The following is an 18,198-nucleotide window of genomic DNA, read 5'->3' on the forward strand; positions in this document are numbered from 1 at the left end:
TAGAACTAACTTCAGACACAGAAATAGCCGAAGAACTGACTTCAGAGGCACTGCTTGATTCAGATACGGAGCTAGAACTAACTTCAGAACTCTCTGAAGAGACGGCTTCCGTACTGGATGGGGATGATGAAGATTCAGTAGATGAACTTTGTGTAGAGCTCAACTCAGACGAAGAAGATTGCAGTGGTTCATTACCGTCTACCAGTAGCTCAACTTCTACACAACCTCCGGTATTAGTAAGTGATAAGGGAGAGCTTTGATCTGGACAGTAGAAGAAGGTTGTTGCTCCGTTGAGCAGTAAAGTACCTAAATCTGCTCGTTTTACGAAAAGATTGCTAATTGAGGAAATGCTCCAACCTCCAAATGGAATCTCACTCAAGTAAATTCCATTATCGTCAGCATGAACATATAACCCATCAACGATAAGGTATCCTTCAGGAAGATTCAAATAAAATGTAGAACCAGCGAGTTCTGCGACAGTTATTACGTTGCCATTGTGAGTGAGGAACACATCCAAACCGATATCTTCGTCTTTGATCTCTATCATAAATCCATCTCCCAGTGGCACTGGAGGAATATATGTGGGTGATGCTTCTGTACTCGACGATTCCGAAGTTCCTGAACTCAAATCCCAGGCACTTGAAGTAGACACAACCGAAGAAATGATAATAGAAGTAGTTGTATACCATTTTCCTGAGTCGTCGGTAGTAACAATCACATCAGCTGTTACATCGACTCCGTCTTCCTGGACGACAGTGGTATACTCAGTTTCTGTGAATACATTAGTAGTTGTGTACCAGCTTCCAGTGTCGTCGGTAGTAACAATCACATCAGCTGTTACATCGACTCCGTCTTCCTGGACGACAGTGGTATACTCAGTTTCTGTGAAGATAGAGGTGGATGTGTACCAGCTTCCAGTGTCGTCAGTAGTAATAAGCACGTCAGCTGTTACATCGACTCCGTCTTCCTGGACAACAGTGGTGTACTCAGTTTCTGTGAATACATTAGTAGTTGTGTACCAGCTTCCAGTGTCGTCGGTAGTAACAATCACATCAGCTGTTACATCGACTCCGTCTTCCTGGACGACAGTGGTATACTCAGTTTCTGTGAAGATGGAGGTGGATGTGTACCAGCTTCCAGTGTCGTCGGTAGTGACAATCACATCAGCTGTTACATCGACTCCGTCTTCCTGGACGACAGTGGTGTACTCAGTTTCTGTGAAGATGGAGGTGGATGTGTACCAGCTTCCAGTGTCGTCGGTAGTGACAATCACATCAGCTGTTACATCGACTCCGTCTTCCTGGACGACAGTGGTATACTCAGTTTCTGTGAATACATTAGTAGTTGTGTACCAGCTTCCAGTGTCGTCGGTAGTGACAATCACATCAGCTGTTACATCGACTCCGTCTTCCTGGACGACAGTGGTATACTCAGTTTCTGTGAAGATAGAGGTGGATGTGTACCAGCTTCCAGTGTCGTCGGTAGTAACAATCACATCAGCTGTTACATCGACTCCGTCTTCCTGGACGACAGTGGTATACTCAGTTTCTGTGAAGATAGAGGTGGATGTGTACCAGCTTCCAGTGTCGTCGGTAGTGACAATCACATCAGCTGTTACATCGACTCCGTCTTCCTGGACGACAGTGGTGTACTCAGTTTCTGTGAAGATAGAGGTGGATGTGTACCAGCTTCCATTGTCGTCAGTAGTAATAAGCACGTCAGCTGTTACATCGACTCCGTCTTCCTGGACGACAGTGGTATACTCAGTTTCTGTGAAGATAGAGGTGGATGTGTACCAGCTTCCAGTGTCGTCGGTAGTGACAATCACATCAGCTGTTACATCGACTCCGTCTTCCTGGACGACAGTGGTGTACTCAGTTTCTGTGAAGATAGAGGTGGATGTGTACCAGCTTCCATTGTCGTCAGTAGTAATAAGCACGTCAGCTGTTACATCGACTCCGTCTTCCTGGACGACAGTGGTATACTCAGTTTCTGTGAAGATAGAGGTGGATGTGTACCAGCTTCCATTGTCGTCGGTAGTGACAATCACATCAGCTGTTACATCGACTCCGTCTTCCTGGACGACAGTGGTGTACTCAGTTTCTGTGAAGATAGAGGTGGATGTGTACCAGCTTCCAGTGTCGTCAGTAGTTATAAGCACGTCAGCTGTTACATCGACTCCGTCTTCCTGGACGACAGTGGTGTACTCAGTTTCTGTGAAGATAGAGGTGGATGTGTACCAGCTTCCAGTGTCGTCAGTAGTTATAAGCACGTCAGCTGTTACATCGACTCCGTCTTCCTGGACGACAGTGGTGTACTCAGTTTCTGTGAAGATAGAGGTGGATGTGTACCAGCTTCCAGTGTCGTCGGTAGTAACAATCACATCAGCTGTTACATCGACTCCGTCTTCCTGGACGACAGTGGTATACTCAGTTTCTGTGAAGATAGAGGTGGATGTGTACCAGCTTCCAGTGTCGTCGGTAGTAACAATCACATCAGCTGTTACATCGACTCCGTCTTCCTGGACGACAGTGGTATACTCAGTTTCTGTGAAGATAGAGGTGGATGTGTACCAGCTTCCAGTGTCGTCAGTAGTAATAAGCACATCAGCTGTTACATCGACTCCGTCTTCCTGGACAACAGTGGTGTACTCAGTTTCTGTGAAGATAGAGGTGGATGTGTACCAGCTTCCAGTGTCGTCAGTAGTAACAATCACATCAGCTGTTACATCGACTCCGTCTTCCTGGACAACAGTGGTATACTCAGTTTCTGTGAAGATAGAGGTGGATGTGTACCAGCTTCCAGTGTCGTCGGTAGTGACAATCACATCAGCTGTTACATCGACTCCGTCTTCCTGGACGACAGTGGTGTACTCAGTTTCTGTGAAGATAGAGGTGGATGTGTACCAGCTTCCATTGTCGTCGGTAGTAATAAGCACGTCAGCTGTTACATCGACTCCGTCTTCCTGGACGACAGTGGTATACTCAGTTTCTGTGAAGATAGAGGTGGATGTGTACCAGCTTCCAGTGTCGTCGGTAGTAACAATCACATCAGCTGTTACATCGACTCCGTCTTCCTGGACGACAGTGGTATACTCAGTTTCTGTGAAGATAGAGGTGGATGTGTACCAGCTTCCATTGTCGTCGGTAGTAATAAGCACGTCAGCTGTTACATCGACTCCGTCTTCCTGGACGACAGTGGTGTACTCAGTTTCTGTGAAGATAGAGGTGGATGTGTACCAGCTTCCAGTGTCGTCGGTAGTAACAATCACATCAGCTGTTACATCGACTCCGTCTTCCTGGACGACAGTGGTATACTCAGTTTCTGTGAAGATAGAGGTGGATGTGTACCAGCTTCCATTGTCGTCGGTAGTAATAAGCACGTCAGCTGTTACATCGACTCCGTCTTCCTGGACGACAGTGGTATACTCAGTTTCTGTGAATACATTAGTAGTTGTGTACCAGCTTCCAGTGTCGTCGGTAGTAACAATCACATCAGCTGTTACATCGACTCCGTCTTCCTGGACAACAGTGGTGTACTCAGTTGGATTGATTCCAGGTGCAATTGGAAGAACTTGACAAGGCAGACAGACGGAAGCTAGATCGTTGGTTTGGGCTGAACTAGAATATTGGACTCCTCGCCGTTGACCATTTATATTATAAACCAGGAAGAGATTCGTGTTGTAGCCTTTTCCAATATAGAAATATTGACTATTTCCCCCAGTAAGATAAAGTCGCAATATCCCATTACTATTCCCAGTAGCAGTGTAAGTAAAGTAAGGGGATGTAAGAGTAGAGGAAGAAGCAATAAAATTCCCCAGACTAAAGCCTCCTACAACAATAACTGGTGCATTAGCTGAAGTTGTTACTATGAGGGTAGATGAATTTTCCAAGTAGAACCTCTGATTTGCCACATTCTTGAGGAAGTTCAGATTGAATGTATTAGCCAAAGTAGATGAGATGGATATGGTCGATCCTTGGTTAGCAGTAATACAGCCAGTGCCTGCAATAGAATTAGAAGTAGTCTTTGTGAATTGTTCGTTGTAGAAACAAATTTGACCATTGTTCGTAATTGTACCCAGCAGACTGACACTGTTTCCAGCGAAGTACATTGTCCCACCAGCGTTGTTTGTGATGGAACCAAGAGTATAGGTCACGCCCGTTAAAAATGAAACAGTACCAGAATTAGCTAATGATCCTGATATATTTACAATTGAGCTTAGAGCATTCACAACTGTTACATAAAACAGGTCACCAGTACCCACAGTGAGACTGGATAAACTAACCAGACTCACGTCAACAATGGAGAGATAGGTACCTGTACCACTTATAGTAAGAGCTCCCTGAATAGTGGAGTCGATAGCTCCTCTATAGACTTTGCTTTCCGAGATAGTAGCAGCCGTTACTAGGCCAGCCAACAGCAAAACTGCTGCCGTTATGAACTTGCGGAATAACATTGACTATGAAATAGTTTGCCTATATGATCTTTCGTTATTCTTCACTTTCTTTTGAGGAACAAGTGATTTATATATCCATTTTGAGGACCAGAAATTGGCGATTGTAGCACCAATTCCAATTATTTTATGCAATTTAATGCTGCAAGAGTATCAGCACAGTAGAAAAATATCTTTTACGACAATAACAAGCCACTGTGTACAATAGTTGTAAGACTTTCTATTTGGTGAAGAGAAAGGAGACGGAAATGGACCATATTCCAGTCAAAATAGCAACTGCAAATATTATATTGTATGCACGATTATTTTAAAGGATAGTCTGTGCATAGTACACTCTAAAGTAGAACGTACTTCTAAGAGAATAATCTCATCATGATACGAAGTGTTTTACTTTATATTTCGTGCTTGCCGGAAACGACGAATAATAAATGTGGATTTTACGAAATGACTGCCAGAAATTTATTCTAGCTACTTCTTGTTGTCAGAATTATTTGAGGGCCATTAGAAGTAGTACAACCTACCCCCCATCCCATTCTAATCGTCCTTCCAGCGTTCATTTCTGTGAAAGAAGAACGTCTTCAAAATCAATTCTTGAACATTGTAGCAAAAACTGAAGTAAGCTTCAGAAAACGGTTTAGTCCAATCTAAGAAATTAATATTAGTTTAGAAGGATATCTTCGGTTCTATACAGGATACAACTTGCTACGTCCATCTGCATATCAAACCTACATCGAGACTGCTGCACAGAGGAGATTCCGAATTTTGGATTCGCCTACTGTTGGATGGCCATCAAAATGAGGAAATGGATAGTCTGTAATTAGATTTCGAAACTTACTCCAACCTCTTAGATATATCTTAGATTTCTATTACAGTCATTCTACGTTTGTAATTAACATTCTCAATGCCAGGATTCTGAATGTTTTGAAGTATTATTAGATCCTTAGGTCTTCTAAGGACCTAGGAAATCTATCAGATACGACTAAGGCAAATTTAGCGAAAATCTCAGGGCTTGTACAGGCGCAAGGCATTTTCTGATCCCTTCGTACATAATAGATCTGTGTTTGTTGAAGACGGGGGCTGGAATAATATTCTCCATCTCCACGAAATAACATTATCAATACAGGATGTATGCATTCATTGTAACCTGGAAGACTGTGGTTGGGGATAGCAGAGAGGGGATGGCTACAGAAAAGAGAGTCAATGGGGATTTAGAATATTTCTAAAGATACGAAGCATAGACTAAATTAATTCATTAAATTGGATAAATGATATAGTTATACGAAAGCGAGTAGAACAGTAGTGTCACAGTGAGATAGGTATGTGAAGTTAGCACAAGTGTCATATTGTATTCATTTTACTATTGAACAAAGAGGTCAATTTGGACATCCAATCAATCTACAGCTTCTTTTCGGTAAGGCATTAGGGTGTATTCGTAAATGAGATGCAACACCACCGTCCGATCGCAACGCTTATTTTAAGTGCAATAATCATACAATTGCTACTCGTAATAATTTCTGCCTTGGAAAATATTCGGCTCTTTTATTGTATCACTTGGCTACTTATACGAGATCGATAATGTCCAGTTCGTCTAATAAAGTGTGAGCGGACAAAGTTATGCAGGTATCAGGCTTCCTAACAGGTACAGACCGTGGCTCTGAACGCCGCAGATCTCCCTTGGAATACAAATATCTTGCAGCGACACAGATTGTCGGTTCTGTTCCAGTTCCGTTTAAGAAAGGTCTAAAAGGAGGTGCAGTAGAGGCTTCATGCAACATGCATGCACGTTATTAAAGTTGGGGTTCAGACGCGACATTATGGTTATAAAATACAGCAGCAACTTGTTCGGACAAAAAGATCGACTTTCCTGAAGATTGCTCCCGCCTTTCGAAGACCATTGCTACCGTATCCAGAAAGCCGCGCAGCTCACAAACCCCACACTTTCAGGAAAATGGCACGTTGGCCGTCCTCTTTACAGAACTTGCAAATCTCGTATCATAATGTGACAAGCACTGAGTTCTGAGCCTAAAACAGAATTGGGTTTTGCGGCGGGCCCTTTCTGTCTGACAAGAATAACTTGGCACTCGAGTGTTTCGTGTTTTCCCAATAGTTTCACAATTCGAGAAAAAGTTGGAAGAACGATGATGAGACAATATACAGGAATATCACCATGTGAGGTTACTTCAAATTATCAGTTCTCTGTCCTTTTGAAATGTGCCTCTACCTGTCATGTTCAAGAAGCTGTTGACACAATCAGATCAGATAAAAAGTTCATCTGGGTGTTCATTGTTTTCATTTAGTTTGTAGTTCTGAGCATACTTTGAGTTCGGCTTGATTCGATATCATATTTCACACGGTTATATTCGAGTCTTTACTTTCGTTATTTTCAGTCGTAAATATTATGAGGAATTGATTATTTTTGCAGGCAAAATTATGAAGCTCATTTGGCAGGGTTTAACCAATTACTGCAGCTTTCGGTTTAGAAATCTTCGTAATTTAGTAGCAACAAGATCTTTGGCAATTCCGAATTTTTTTTTATAACCTCAGGAGCTTTGTGTGTCAATAAACTCGTGTAATGACTCCCAGAGAGCGATTATGGAAGGAATTAAGACTTAACTACTGCGCAGTAAATTACAATGTCCTTATTCAAATTATGAATTCACTTAATTGAATCTAAGAACTATTAACGATCCTCAATGTTATCTCCGGCTTCTGATTGCCCAAGGGAGTATCGTTTTTTCTATTCCGACGGCTGCTACTAGGGGTAGCACATTAGCAAAATTTCCAATGCCACAATTGTAACTATTTGGTCCTGGTAAAAATCATGGGAGTCAACTTCTAAAATTTGGCATTTCAACTTCAATGTTACTATAATTCAGATATGAGCTGACAGTGTTCTTTTTGCAACTACTACCTGTCCAGTGGAGTATTGACAAAAAGTGATGGGAATTACTTTACATCCTGAGTCGTGACTGCTACTTCGACATGAACAGGAACGAGAAACTAATATTCCAGGTCCAATACAAGACAGGTGTCGAAATAACAGAATATATCTTGATTCCAATCCCAGTTGTTACCGCCATATCAACTGAAATTGGTTCTTTTCAGTGTCTACTGTGAATAAGGCAGAAAAGAGTCAAACAGGAAGCGTGATATCATACTTGCCTTCAGACGCTGCCCTCCCTGCCATTATTTGGAATGGAACTTCAGAAATATTCAGATAATTTCAGGTTTAAGAAATACCTCGCGAATGGTATATACTACAACTATAACTGCGAGAAGAACACTGTCAAATTTTGTCGACTGAAATATTTGATTCATTTGCACTTGGCTCTAAGTGGACTATTACCAGAGTTAGTGGAGTTCATATATCAAAGCATTGATTCAAAAGAACTTGGTCAGAGACACCGAGTCCGTAAGTCCCTTAGTGAATGCCGTTATATATCCTAACAACATCTACTAATACCGGCAACTGGATAGGTACATTTTTTACAATGCGCCAGGTTAAAGTTCCAGTTGGTCATATACCAACCGTTATATTCCAGAACGAGAGTTTCTTCAATCAAGTAACTCAGCAAGTTAATGCAACTTAGGAGTGACAACTAATAGTAAAGTGTATTAGTACCGACCTCGCATTGGAGCTCGCCAACTGGATATTTCGTAGGTGAAGTTTCACATCGCTGACATAGAGAAGATATACACCAAACAACCACATACAATAGTTACAAGAGAATCTTGATACCTTTGCATAGTATAGTAATAGATTTGTTGTTTCAATAAATAAATATTGACTTGAATTGAAGTAGTTTAATTTTTTGAAAATTTATCTTCAAAATTTTAAATTTTGCAACTTTAGTTAGTTGAATGTTTTCAATATTCCTTCTACAAAATAGAAAACAATAAACCTTCAATTCAGATCTACAAACAATCATCCCTCACGCAATGGATCCGGCTTCTATGTATTCAACCAAGTGCTGAATTGTTCAATTGTAATGTACTAATCTTCCAATCAAGAATATAGCGTGCTGCCAGATACTCTTTGGACGGTGATACTCGTAACTGCCTTCTCGGATGATTTTCGAGCCCCATGCTATCAGAAAATTAATATGTCCTTTCCATTGTGAACCCACTTCATGAATTGCCGAGCTTCTTGATTAAGATTTTTAAAAGAGTTCTCGCTGCATCGATTTTAGTTTGGTTTAATGTTCTGAAAATCTTGATATTATAATACATTTGTGACAACTAATAGTAATCAATAGTTTCACACAAGCCACCCAGGACTCCTGCCATTTTGTTATTCAATTGGGTTACAGGAGTAGGGATCTTAGAACATAGATGTACTTCAGTGAACCCACTCGTAGCACTTGTAGGGACAATACCATTTCATCACCACTTGAATCATTCTTTGGAACTTCTCAAAGAAATAGTTCTGCTGGAAGGAACAATTGAGAAGGTTTCCAGTAGTACCTGAAGATTTGCTATCTTACTATCTTCAAATCTAAATTCCAGCAACAAGAAGACATAGTAGTTATGATGTCCCCTAAAATTCATGAGATCTTCAGTCATTTTTGTAAACACGTGACTTATATTCTGAACGTCTTGATAGAAAATCTCATTGAAAAAATTCGACAGATTAGATCATCACTTTCAAAACCTCTTTCTAAAAATTGATACTGAGTCAAGTAGGAGCCGGTTTCTTAATAAACTACAAGGTTCAGAAGAAATGTTGCAAATTAGAGTAATTTTTATCATGGAGGGAAAATAATCTAAATTAGTGAATTGAAAATGAGAGAAATTGAAGTTTAAATAATTACTTCACTCAACCAATATTTGGTAATAAATGAGAGATAATATCAACACACATCATGTCCGAAAATAAATTAATACAAACTACAAAAGGCATTCTATTTCCCACATAAGAAGACCATACCAATATTTTTGCTACATGAAGCGTGTAAGTGTTCAACAACAGAGGCTTATCAATTAGGGGGGGACCCAAAAAGGTCTGTTAAAAATATTTTTGGAGCAAATAACCTTCTGGAAATAATTTTTGGTAATGTCGCAATTTTCTAATACGAAACCAGTTTCGACAAATGATCACCATGCAACTACAAAATATTCGCAAAACAAAACAAGAATTGGGTCCAATCATACGAAAGAAAGTTCTGTTGGAAATAGTATCAAACCACTCACATCTTCAGCGAAAGGGTCAAGACTTTCTAAGTTGATATACAGAGCAAAACCATCAACTGAAAATGCATTTCCAAGATATTTATCGTTGTGTCACCTTTTTTCTGGGGGCGGGGAATGCGTAGTTGGTGAAAGTTGCATGGAATCTAGTTTGAGTGCAAACAGTATGGGATAAAATCGAAAAACTCTAGCTGCACCAAAACATATGGTGGCATACTTTTGTTACTGGATTACATCCCTTTAGTTCTGTCATTTATTTTCCATCCAAACTTTGCACGCCTCCCATAACAAGATTTCGCTCAAGTCACCTAAAAAAAACGGCGATAATTCTAAGAAGTGTACGTTTAATATTGAAGAACAATTATTTGCTACAAGAAGATGAGATACAATATGAACCAACACGCATTGAACTATGAGTATTGGCGTTCTAGATACATATATATTTTGTTTCAAAGTTCGAATACTTTTCACAATTGAAGGCTAATAAAGTCTCAGAAAATGTACGCCGAATGAACGAAAAGCAAGATGTTGAAGTTAAAGGGCCGGTAACTGTTCCGCTAGGAGAAGCTCCAGAGCTTCCACCTTTCCTCTTTCTCTTTTTGCTCCAAATTCACTCATGTTGAGACTCACTTCAACTAAACCACCATAGAAGATTGTTCCCAACGTAGTTCTACTCTACTTTCATGTTGTAGGAGTTTTGACAATTGGATGACTAGGCCATCCACCACTTCTCTTCAAGTTGAAATCAAGCTTGTTTCGTCTATGAAATCACAATTGGAGAAGCATTCAATTCACTGATCTTGCAAATGTTTGAAATATGGGTACCTAATCTCTAGTCTCTGCCCCGAGTTTTTCTGCATATATATCAATTCTTGACAAATTGAAAGAGAAGGTACAGACTTCTTTCATAAGAGTAGATTTGGTCACCTTCAAACATTCAAATCTATCGATTAATTGTTTCATGATCTCTTCCAAAGTAATCGATACATCTTCATCTACCTAATTGTGAAGAAATCTCTTATGATCGCTGTTCATACTTTGGAACAGGAATGCGCCCTGGCTATGGACAAAGGAGTTTCTCCATTTCACTTTTATTGAACTCTTCCACCCACTTCTGACCGATGCGGACATGTTAGCCAACTTGACGAACAGTGTCTGCAATTGGAGTGGTATACTCAAGAAAGAAATCGAAAAACTTTCTCCTTGTCATGATCAGATTAAACTAGATCTATCTTTTTCTGGTAGTCCTCTTAGGAAATACATTCATTAACAAATCAATTGATATTGTATCCAGTTACTTAGGTGAATTATAAGATGAGACATTATCTTCTTGTAGTAGTTCTGTTTCTTCAATTTGAGTTTCTTTCTCTTCGGTCATTTTTTAGCAGATTAAGAGCTTGAACACTATCAAATTTGGAAATTGAGATAACGGGAAAAGAATTTTCCCAATCAAGAAAGTTGGGCTACCGCCATAGCCTATGACGTTGCCTCTTATATCTTAAACAGAAGCCACGCATGCTTGAATTTGGCTGAGGATGAACCAATAAACTAAGGGAAAAGAGTCACCTGCTCTATATCCAGTGAAATAGCAACATTTTATTTACCCCATACCTGTGGCGCTAGCATAATTGACCTCATTCAAAGAGAGGTTTATGAAAGATTTCTTATTAATATCCATTCATTTTTCATCATATTGCAATTTTAATGTATGCTGACTGTGAATTCTTAATATGTGGAACCCCGTTTACGAGGTTGCATCCGAATTGAGGGTGCGAACTTTGATTGGAAAATACAGTGCATATACTTCATCTAGATGAAAGCAGATGAAAGAAAGAAATACTGTGGATATAAAAATAGCCTTAGTAAATAGCCTATACGAAAATTATATGCATATGCTAAACCTGATATCGAGACCCCTCCAATATGGATGTCGCTGACTCTATGTGCCATCCCTTATTTTTATTATCCTTATATAAAATGCGTCTATTGCTGAAAATATGTTCCAGTTGCAAAAAGTATGATCCTCATTTGAAAAATATAATCCTCCATATTTACGGGAGTGAATTCCTCTAATTATCATCCTCGTTCTTATTTATTAGCGACGGAATTAACTTCCTTGCTATTACAGGAGTTATAATAACATCTACACCATATTCTGACTAGTGGCTACAGATTAAGATGGCCGAGTCAATCTGCCAGAGAGAAGCCCATATCAGAAGACTAAACTCAGAATAGAGAGTACCAGAAGTTCAAGCGGAGTCCTGGTGAACTTGGGTTAACTCTATATATATCCACGATCAGAACCAATTCATGAAAAACTATCTCTCTGTGAATGAACGAATGCTATTTTATTAGATTAGAGTTTTCTGTATTTGAAAGTTATCTAGGTCATACATTGCTGCAATAAGGAAGAACTTAAGATGAACAGTTACTGTTCCTCTATATAGCGTCTCAGTTGTGGTCATAACCCACTCTACGTTCTTTGCAATGATTCTTTCGAAAGGGAGACGTCCGAAAGACGTCGCACATACAGTTCCCAAATCTGAACGAGATCCAGACCATTCGGAATTCTACGCTTTTTTCAAATTTCATGGGTTCATGGGAAGGCAGTCATCTTCAACAGGCCGGTTATCCTCGTCCACTAGATGACTCCTACGACCTTGATATGTAAACCTGAAATTCACGATTTACGTCTAATGAAGAAAAAGAATCTGAGCATATTCCTTAAAAGAGGAGACACTGAGAAAATACGAACTTGTGATTGAGACTTTATGTTGGTATTGATCTGAGATATCGACCAGTACTAAGATAAGACCAGGAGAAGAATCCAAGGGATGGTACTGAATAAGATAGAGACGAGCAGTTGTCCATGTGAAAGGGACAGCTTATCCGGCGAAAGTCGAAATCCTTTATTATAAGTATAGATAGAATATGCCCAGAGATAGATTAACTAATTTGCTAATTGGGTGAGTTAGCAGATCTCAAATATACAGTATATCTACTGGAATATAAATTTTACGTACATGCGTATTTCCCTTTTGCTTGTCGTTTGGAGTACTGTATATGTCTTGGAGGCTATCAAAGTGTGCGATCTCTTTTCAAATCTCTTGGCCAAGTAGAAAAAGGAACATATTATTTGCCGTGGCACGTTTTAGCTATATCCATTAGCAGTTTAGTAGGCGATCCCATTGCAATCCTATGGTGTACTCATGGTGGATTGTAATTTCATAAAACCGCTCTATCTCCTACAAATTGTCGACCTCAAAGACCTTGTCGTTGCTCCTTGTCGCTTGATGATATAATACATATGCGATATGTGTTCTTAGATTTCGAACCTCATAAATCGAAACACATCAAGTATGTCTGCTGAACTTGTTTTATGTTACCTTACCAAGTGGTGGTCGTAGTTTGCCTTCTCGGTACTTCCGCTCTTCCAGTACATCCAAGAACAGTTGCTGATAAGGAAGCATGGCCGCAAGGAGATTTCATAGAACCCTGTTCTTAAATGGTTCGGTATTCCGTTTTTGCCTAATACATTGAAACTCAAGGAACATTGATTGACAGTGCAGTTGGAGTCTTTGACGAATTTGGGTGTCAAAACTTTCTTCTTAGGGTTATTTGGCGTTAGAGTTTTGATAACCATTGAGCCCGAAAACTTAAGAGCTCTTATGGTCTCACAATTCAATGACTTTGCTTTTGATTTCAGAGACGCTCAATTGTATTTACTTTGGATGGCTAAGGATGGTGAGGTATATTAAGACCCCAGTTTGACAGGGAGTAGGTTGCTGAAACGCTTTGGAACCTCATTTAATTTTTGCCGAACTCATTTGTATAGCAAAGGGCGATATTTTCAGGATTTGTTCGTTGACTGTATGGCATCGGATCTCCACCGAATGATATTGACGGTAGATCAGACTTTGCTGCCGCCTTAAACTTGAGTCAGAACTATTTGGCATCTAGAGCATGCATCTAGCAATTTTACTGGCTCATTAACAACTAGGAAATCGAAGACTGTGATGCTAAGAAGTACTATATCAATTGGGCATTGTCTTTCGCTCCATATCAATTAGAAAAATATCTGGAGATGGACATGTCTTTTTGTATGAATTGACCTAGCAAACCAGAAATCTAACTATCTTGCAAGATCAACTATTGAACATTTTGGTCGCTGGAAGAGATATCACTTTCGGACTATTGAGTTTCACTTTCTATGAATTGGCAAGAAATCGTCAAATCTTCGAATAGTTTAAAAGGGAAGTTCACGAAGCATTTGGCGGTGAAAACCCCAAGCTTGAAGGTATTTCTTTCGAATTTTTGAAGAAATTCGATATTTGAAGTTTTTCATCAACGAGGAATTGCGTCTTTATCCAAGTGTCCCAATCAACTTTCGAGTTGCAACCAAGAAAACCACTTTGTCAGTTGGTGGTGGCAAGATGGTCTTTTACCAATCTTTATTGGCAAAGGTACTACTGTTGCTTATTGTACTTTCACCACCATAGATCACAGGAGTTTTACGGAGATGACTCTCGTGAATTCGGGCCAATATTATGGACCAATTTGAACAAGTTTAGATAGGCTTACCTTCCTTTCAACGAAGGTCCAAGAATTTGCTGGGAACAACGGTCTTCTTTATCTGAACCTTCTTTTGTAATTGTTAGACCGAAGGCAACAGACCTTACCCTTCAAGTAACTCTGTCCATTTGATGATTTGTCACGAAGATGGTGATTTTGTTGAGATATATTGAGCTGAAGACCAATGTTGATATGAGTTCTGTTACAGTAAAGTATAGATAGATAGCGAAATAGTTTATTCCGAGAAGATATCCGTGTATTGGAAGTATCTGGTATTATATAAATTCCGATTCAAATGATTTCGCATCAAAAAATGAAGCTCAGTAGAGTAGTACAGATGCACCTTCGTGACATATACGTAGAAAAAGTTTAGATTGAATCGTCATCGACTTTTCTATACAGTTATAAATTTAAAGGACTTTCCTACGTGGGTTCGTCATGAAAAGCTATTTTCCAAGCAGTTGTAATCACTTCTGAGGTAATAACTTTGAATTGGCTTCATTGAAAATCAGATCAATAATTTGCACCCAATCAATGAGCCAGGAAAAAAAGCATCCGTTTCCCAGTCTTGCACAAAAAGGTTGCTGCAGCAAGTGGTAGACCGTCTGCTTTTAATGTATACAATTTTCAACGTGAAAGCTCTATGATGTAATTTGGATTATCTACCGAGGTATTCGCTGTAGGAAATGTATCGATAACTATCCAGAAACATGACAGATGCACAGAAATTGCGTGCGTTTCTTTTCCGGAACATTCAATTTTTATCCGAAATTTGAAATTTCTTTTTTAGCGCAGTATCAGATTGAGGACCAATATGCCGGGTTTCCCCGAAACATGACAATTATACCCAGCCTTACAATCCCGGATGTAAAAGTCACCCCATACGCCAGCAAACTTTCAGGAAGTTTGGAATATGCAACATACAGATCTTTTGTTGCAGATATGAAGACTAACAAGGCGCAAAAGGTGATCATATAGTTTTTCCGTAATAGAAGGAGGTCGAGGTCCATGCTGGAAGAAGTCCTTGGGCCAGCCCAATTGAAAGGCAGATTGCCAATATTGAGTATAGGGCTTCTCATACTTTTGAGATATTCATTGAAGCATATCTAAATACCTCCTAGTGCAACATCGATGTAGTTGTGAGAAATACCCTTGGGTTAGCCTCATTGCAATTTGAAAATCTCTTCCGAATTGGGGGCGCAGAGATGTCATTTGCGCATGTCACTAAGATTATTTTTTGGGTATTTTCCGGCTTGAGAATTTTACCTCAGCCATCAATCAAATATTGCAGCCATTCAATCGAGTATAAATATCAACCGGAAGAAACCCTATTTTGCAATCCAGTTACTTTTATGTCCTCATCATCACACATTATTCAATACAATGTCCTCACAAGATTTACCCTCGGGTGCTCAAACCCCAATCGATGGTTCTTCCATCCTCGAAGATAAAGTTGAGCAAAGTTCGTCCTCAAATAGCCAAAGTGATTTAGCTTCTATTCCAGCAACAGGTATCAAAGCCTATCTCTTGGTTTGTTTCTTCTGCATGTTGGTTGCCTTCGGTGGCTTCGTATTCGGTTTCGATACCGGTACTATTTCCGGTTTCCTTAATATGTCTGATTTCCTTTCCAGATTTGGTCAAGATGGTTCTGAAGGAAAATATTTGTCTGATATCAGAGTCGGTTTGATTGTTTCCATTTTTAACATTGGTTGTGCAATTGGTGGTATTTTCCTTTCTAAGATAGGAGATGTTTACGGTAGAAGAATTGGTATCATTTCAGCTATGGTTGTCTATGTCGTCGGTATAATCATCCAGATCTCGTCCCAAGATAAGTGGTATCAACTTACAATTGGACGTGGAGTTACAGGATTAGCTGTTGGTACTGTTTCGGTTTTGTCTCCAATGTTCATTAGTGAAAGTGCTCCCAAGCATTTGAGAGGTACTTTGGTATACTGTTACCAATTATGCATCACCTTAGGTATTTTCATTGGTTACTGTGTCACTTATGGAACCAAAGATTTAAATGATTCAAGACAATGGAGAGTTCCTTTGGGTTTATGTTTCCTTTGGGCTATTTTCTTAGTTGTTGGTATGTTGGCTATGCCAGAATCCCCAAGATTCTTGATTGAAAAGAAGAGAATCGAAGAAGCCAAGAAGTCCCTTGCAAGATCCAACAAGTTGTCTCCAGAAGATCCAGGTGTCTACACTGAAGTTCAATTGATTCAAGCTGGTATTGACAGAGAAGCTGCTGCAGGTTCTGCTTCGTGGATGGAATTGATTACCGGTAAACCAGCTATTTTCAGAAGAGTTATCATGGGAATTATCTTACAGTCTTTGCAGCAATTAACTGGTGTCAACTATTTCTTCTACTACGGAACTACAATCTTCCAAGCTGTTGGTTTGCAAGATTCCTTCCAGACTTCCATCATCTTAGGTACAGTCAACTTTCTTTCTACATTTGTTGGTATTTGGGCCATTGAAAGATTTGGAAGAAGACAATGTTTGTTAGTCGGTTCTGCTGGTATGTTCGTTTGTTTCATCATTTACTCTGTCATTGGTACAACTCATTTGTTCATTGATGGAGTAGTAGATAACGACAACACCCGTCAACTGTCTGGTAATGCTATGATCTTTATCACTTGTTTGTTCATCTTCTTCTTTGCCTGTACTTGGGCTGGAGGTGTTTTTACAATCATTTCCGAATCATATCCATTGAGAATCAGATCCAAGGCTATGTCTATTGCCACTGCCGCTAACTGGATGTGGGGTTTCTTGATTTCATTCTGCACTCCATTCATTGTTAACGCCATCAACTTCAAGTTCGGCTTTGTGTTTACTGGTTGTTTGCTCTTTTCGTTCTTCTATGTCTACTTCTTTGTCAGCGAAACCAAAGGTTTGTCGTTGGAAGAAGTTGATGAGTTGTACGCTGAGGGAATTGCACCATGGAAATCCGGTGCATGGGTTCCTCCTTCTGCACAACAACAAATGCAAAACTCTACTTATGGTGCCGAAACAAAAGAGCAAGAGCAAGTTTAGCTTTATGGTTAATGCTTTATTCCCAATGATTTTTGAATTTTTAAATATAGACTATAGATTTACAAAAAGGCAATGCCTTTTAAATGAACTTTAATGAACGATTATGATAAGATTGATATACGACTTCTCGGCTTTATAGTAGAGTAACTCAATATATTATGTGCTGACGAAGAATAAACCTCAAAGACTTTAAATGGCATCAATACTAACTCCGGTTATGCATTATATGAATACGGAACTTTTATAAATATTGATGTTTTATGGATTATATAACTTATATATCGTTTTGTTAGGTAAGTTTCTAGGATACTTGCGAAAATGCAATGCTACAGCAAAAAAATTCACAGAGTATCAATACTGGTACATATGATTAGCCACCACTTCGAAGGGTAACATTTATTTGGTCAAAGCTACTAATAAATTCAAATTTATGAAAAAAACACGATTGTAGTTACTAGTTGTAAGAAAAATGATTGATAACTTCGGACTAAAATTCTTGAACCGGAAAATCCAAAAATAATGCGCAAATGAACGTCCCTGCGCCGTAAGAGATCAAATTGCAACGAGGACAACCAAAAAATGTTTCTCGCAACTACATTGATACTGCATTAGGAGGTAGTTAGATACACAATACGTTAAATGGTCTTAACAAACGTGATGGGCCATATAGTTAATAATGCTCATGTAGATTGAGCATTTGGCCGAAGTAAATCTTCTACTGGCTCATGTTTCTTAAGGAAGGTTAATCTTTACGGGATCTACTGTACTAAGTGTTGATAAGAGTAGGCTTCAATGGATATCAACGCTCTTTGAATCTTGAACTTCAAGTTTCTACAAATTTATGTAACAAACTTAGTTTTCTAAGTACAGCTTGTTTTCTTTTCTATACCCCAGGTACTTAGCTTCTGGACGTCCTTTGAAAGCATTCAATTAAGTAGATAATATTATCC

The 18,198-nt window shown here is 39.3% G+C and overlaps 1 protein-coding gene across 1 annotated transcript; it reads left to right on the forward strand. All coding sequences in view use genetic code 12, as the record gives it.

The window, feature by feature from the left end:
- Positions 1–15,595: 15,595 nt before the first annotated feature.
- SUT4 (sugar transporter protein) lies at positions 15,596–17,356 on the forward strand (the record flags this gene model as incomplete). Its single annotated transcript, XM_001387209.1, has 1 exon — positions 15,596–17,356. One exon carries the CDS (start codon positions 15,596–15,598, stop codon positions 17,246–17,248), a length of 1,653 nt encoding a protein of 550 aa, XP_001387246.2. The 3' UTR covers positions 17,249–17,356.
- Positions 17,357–18,198: the final 842 nt, after the last annotated feature.

Source organism: Scheffersomyces stipitis, chromosome 1 (assembly GCF_000209165.1).
Source record: "Scheffersomyces stipitis CBS 6054 chromosome 1, whole genome shotgun sequence".
Classification (NCBI taxonomy): domain Eukaryota; kingdom Fungi; phylum Ascomycota; class Pichiomycetes; order Serinales; family Debaryomycetaceae; genus Scheffersomyces; species Scheffersomyces stipitis.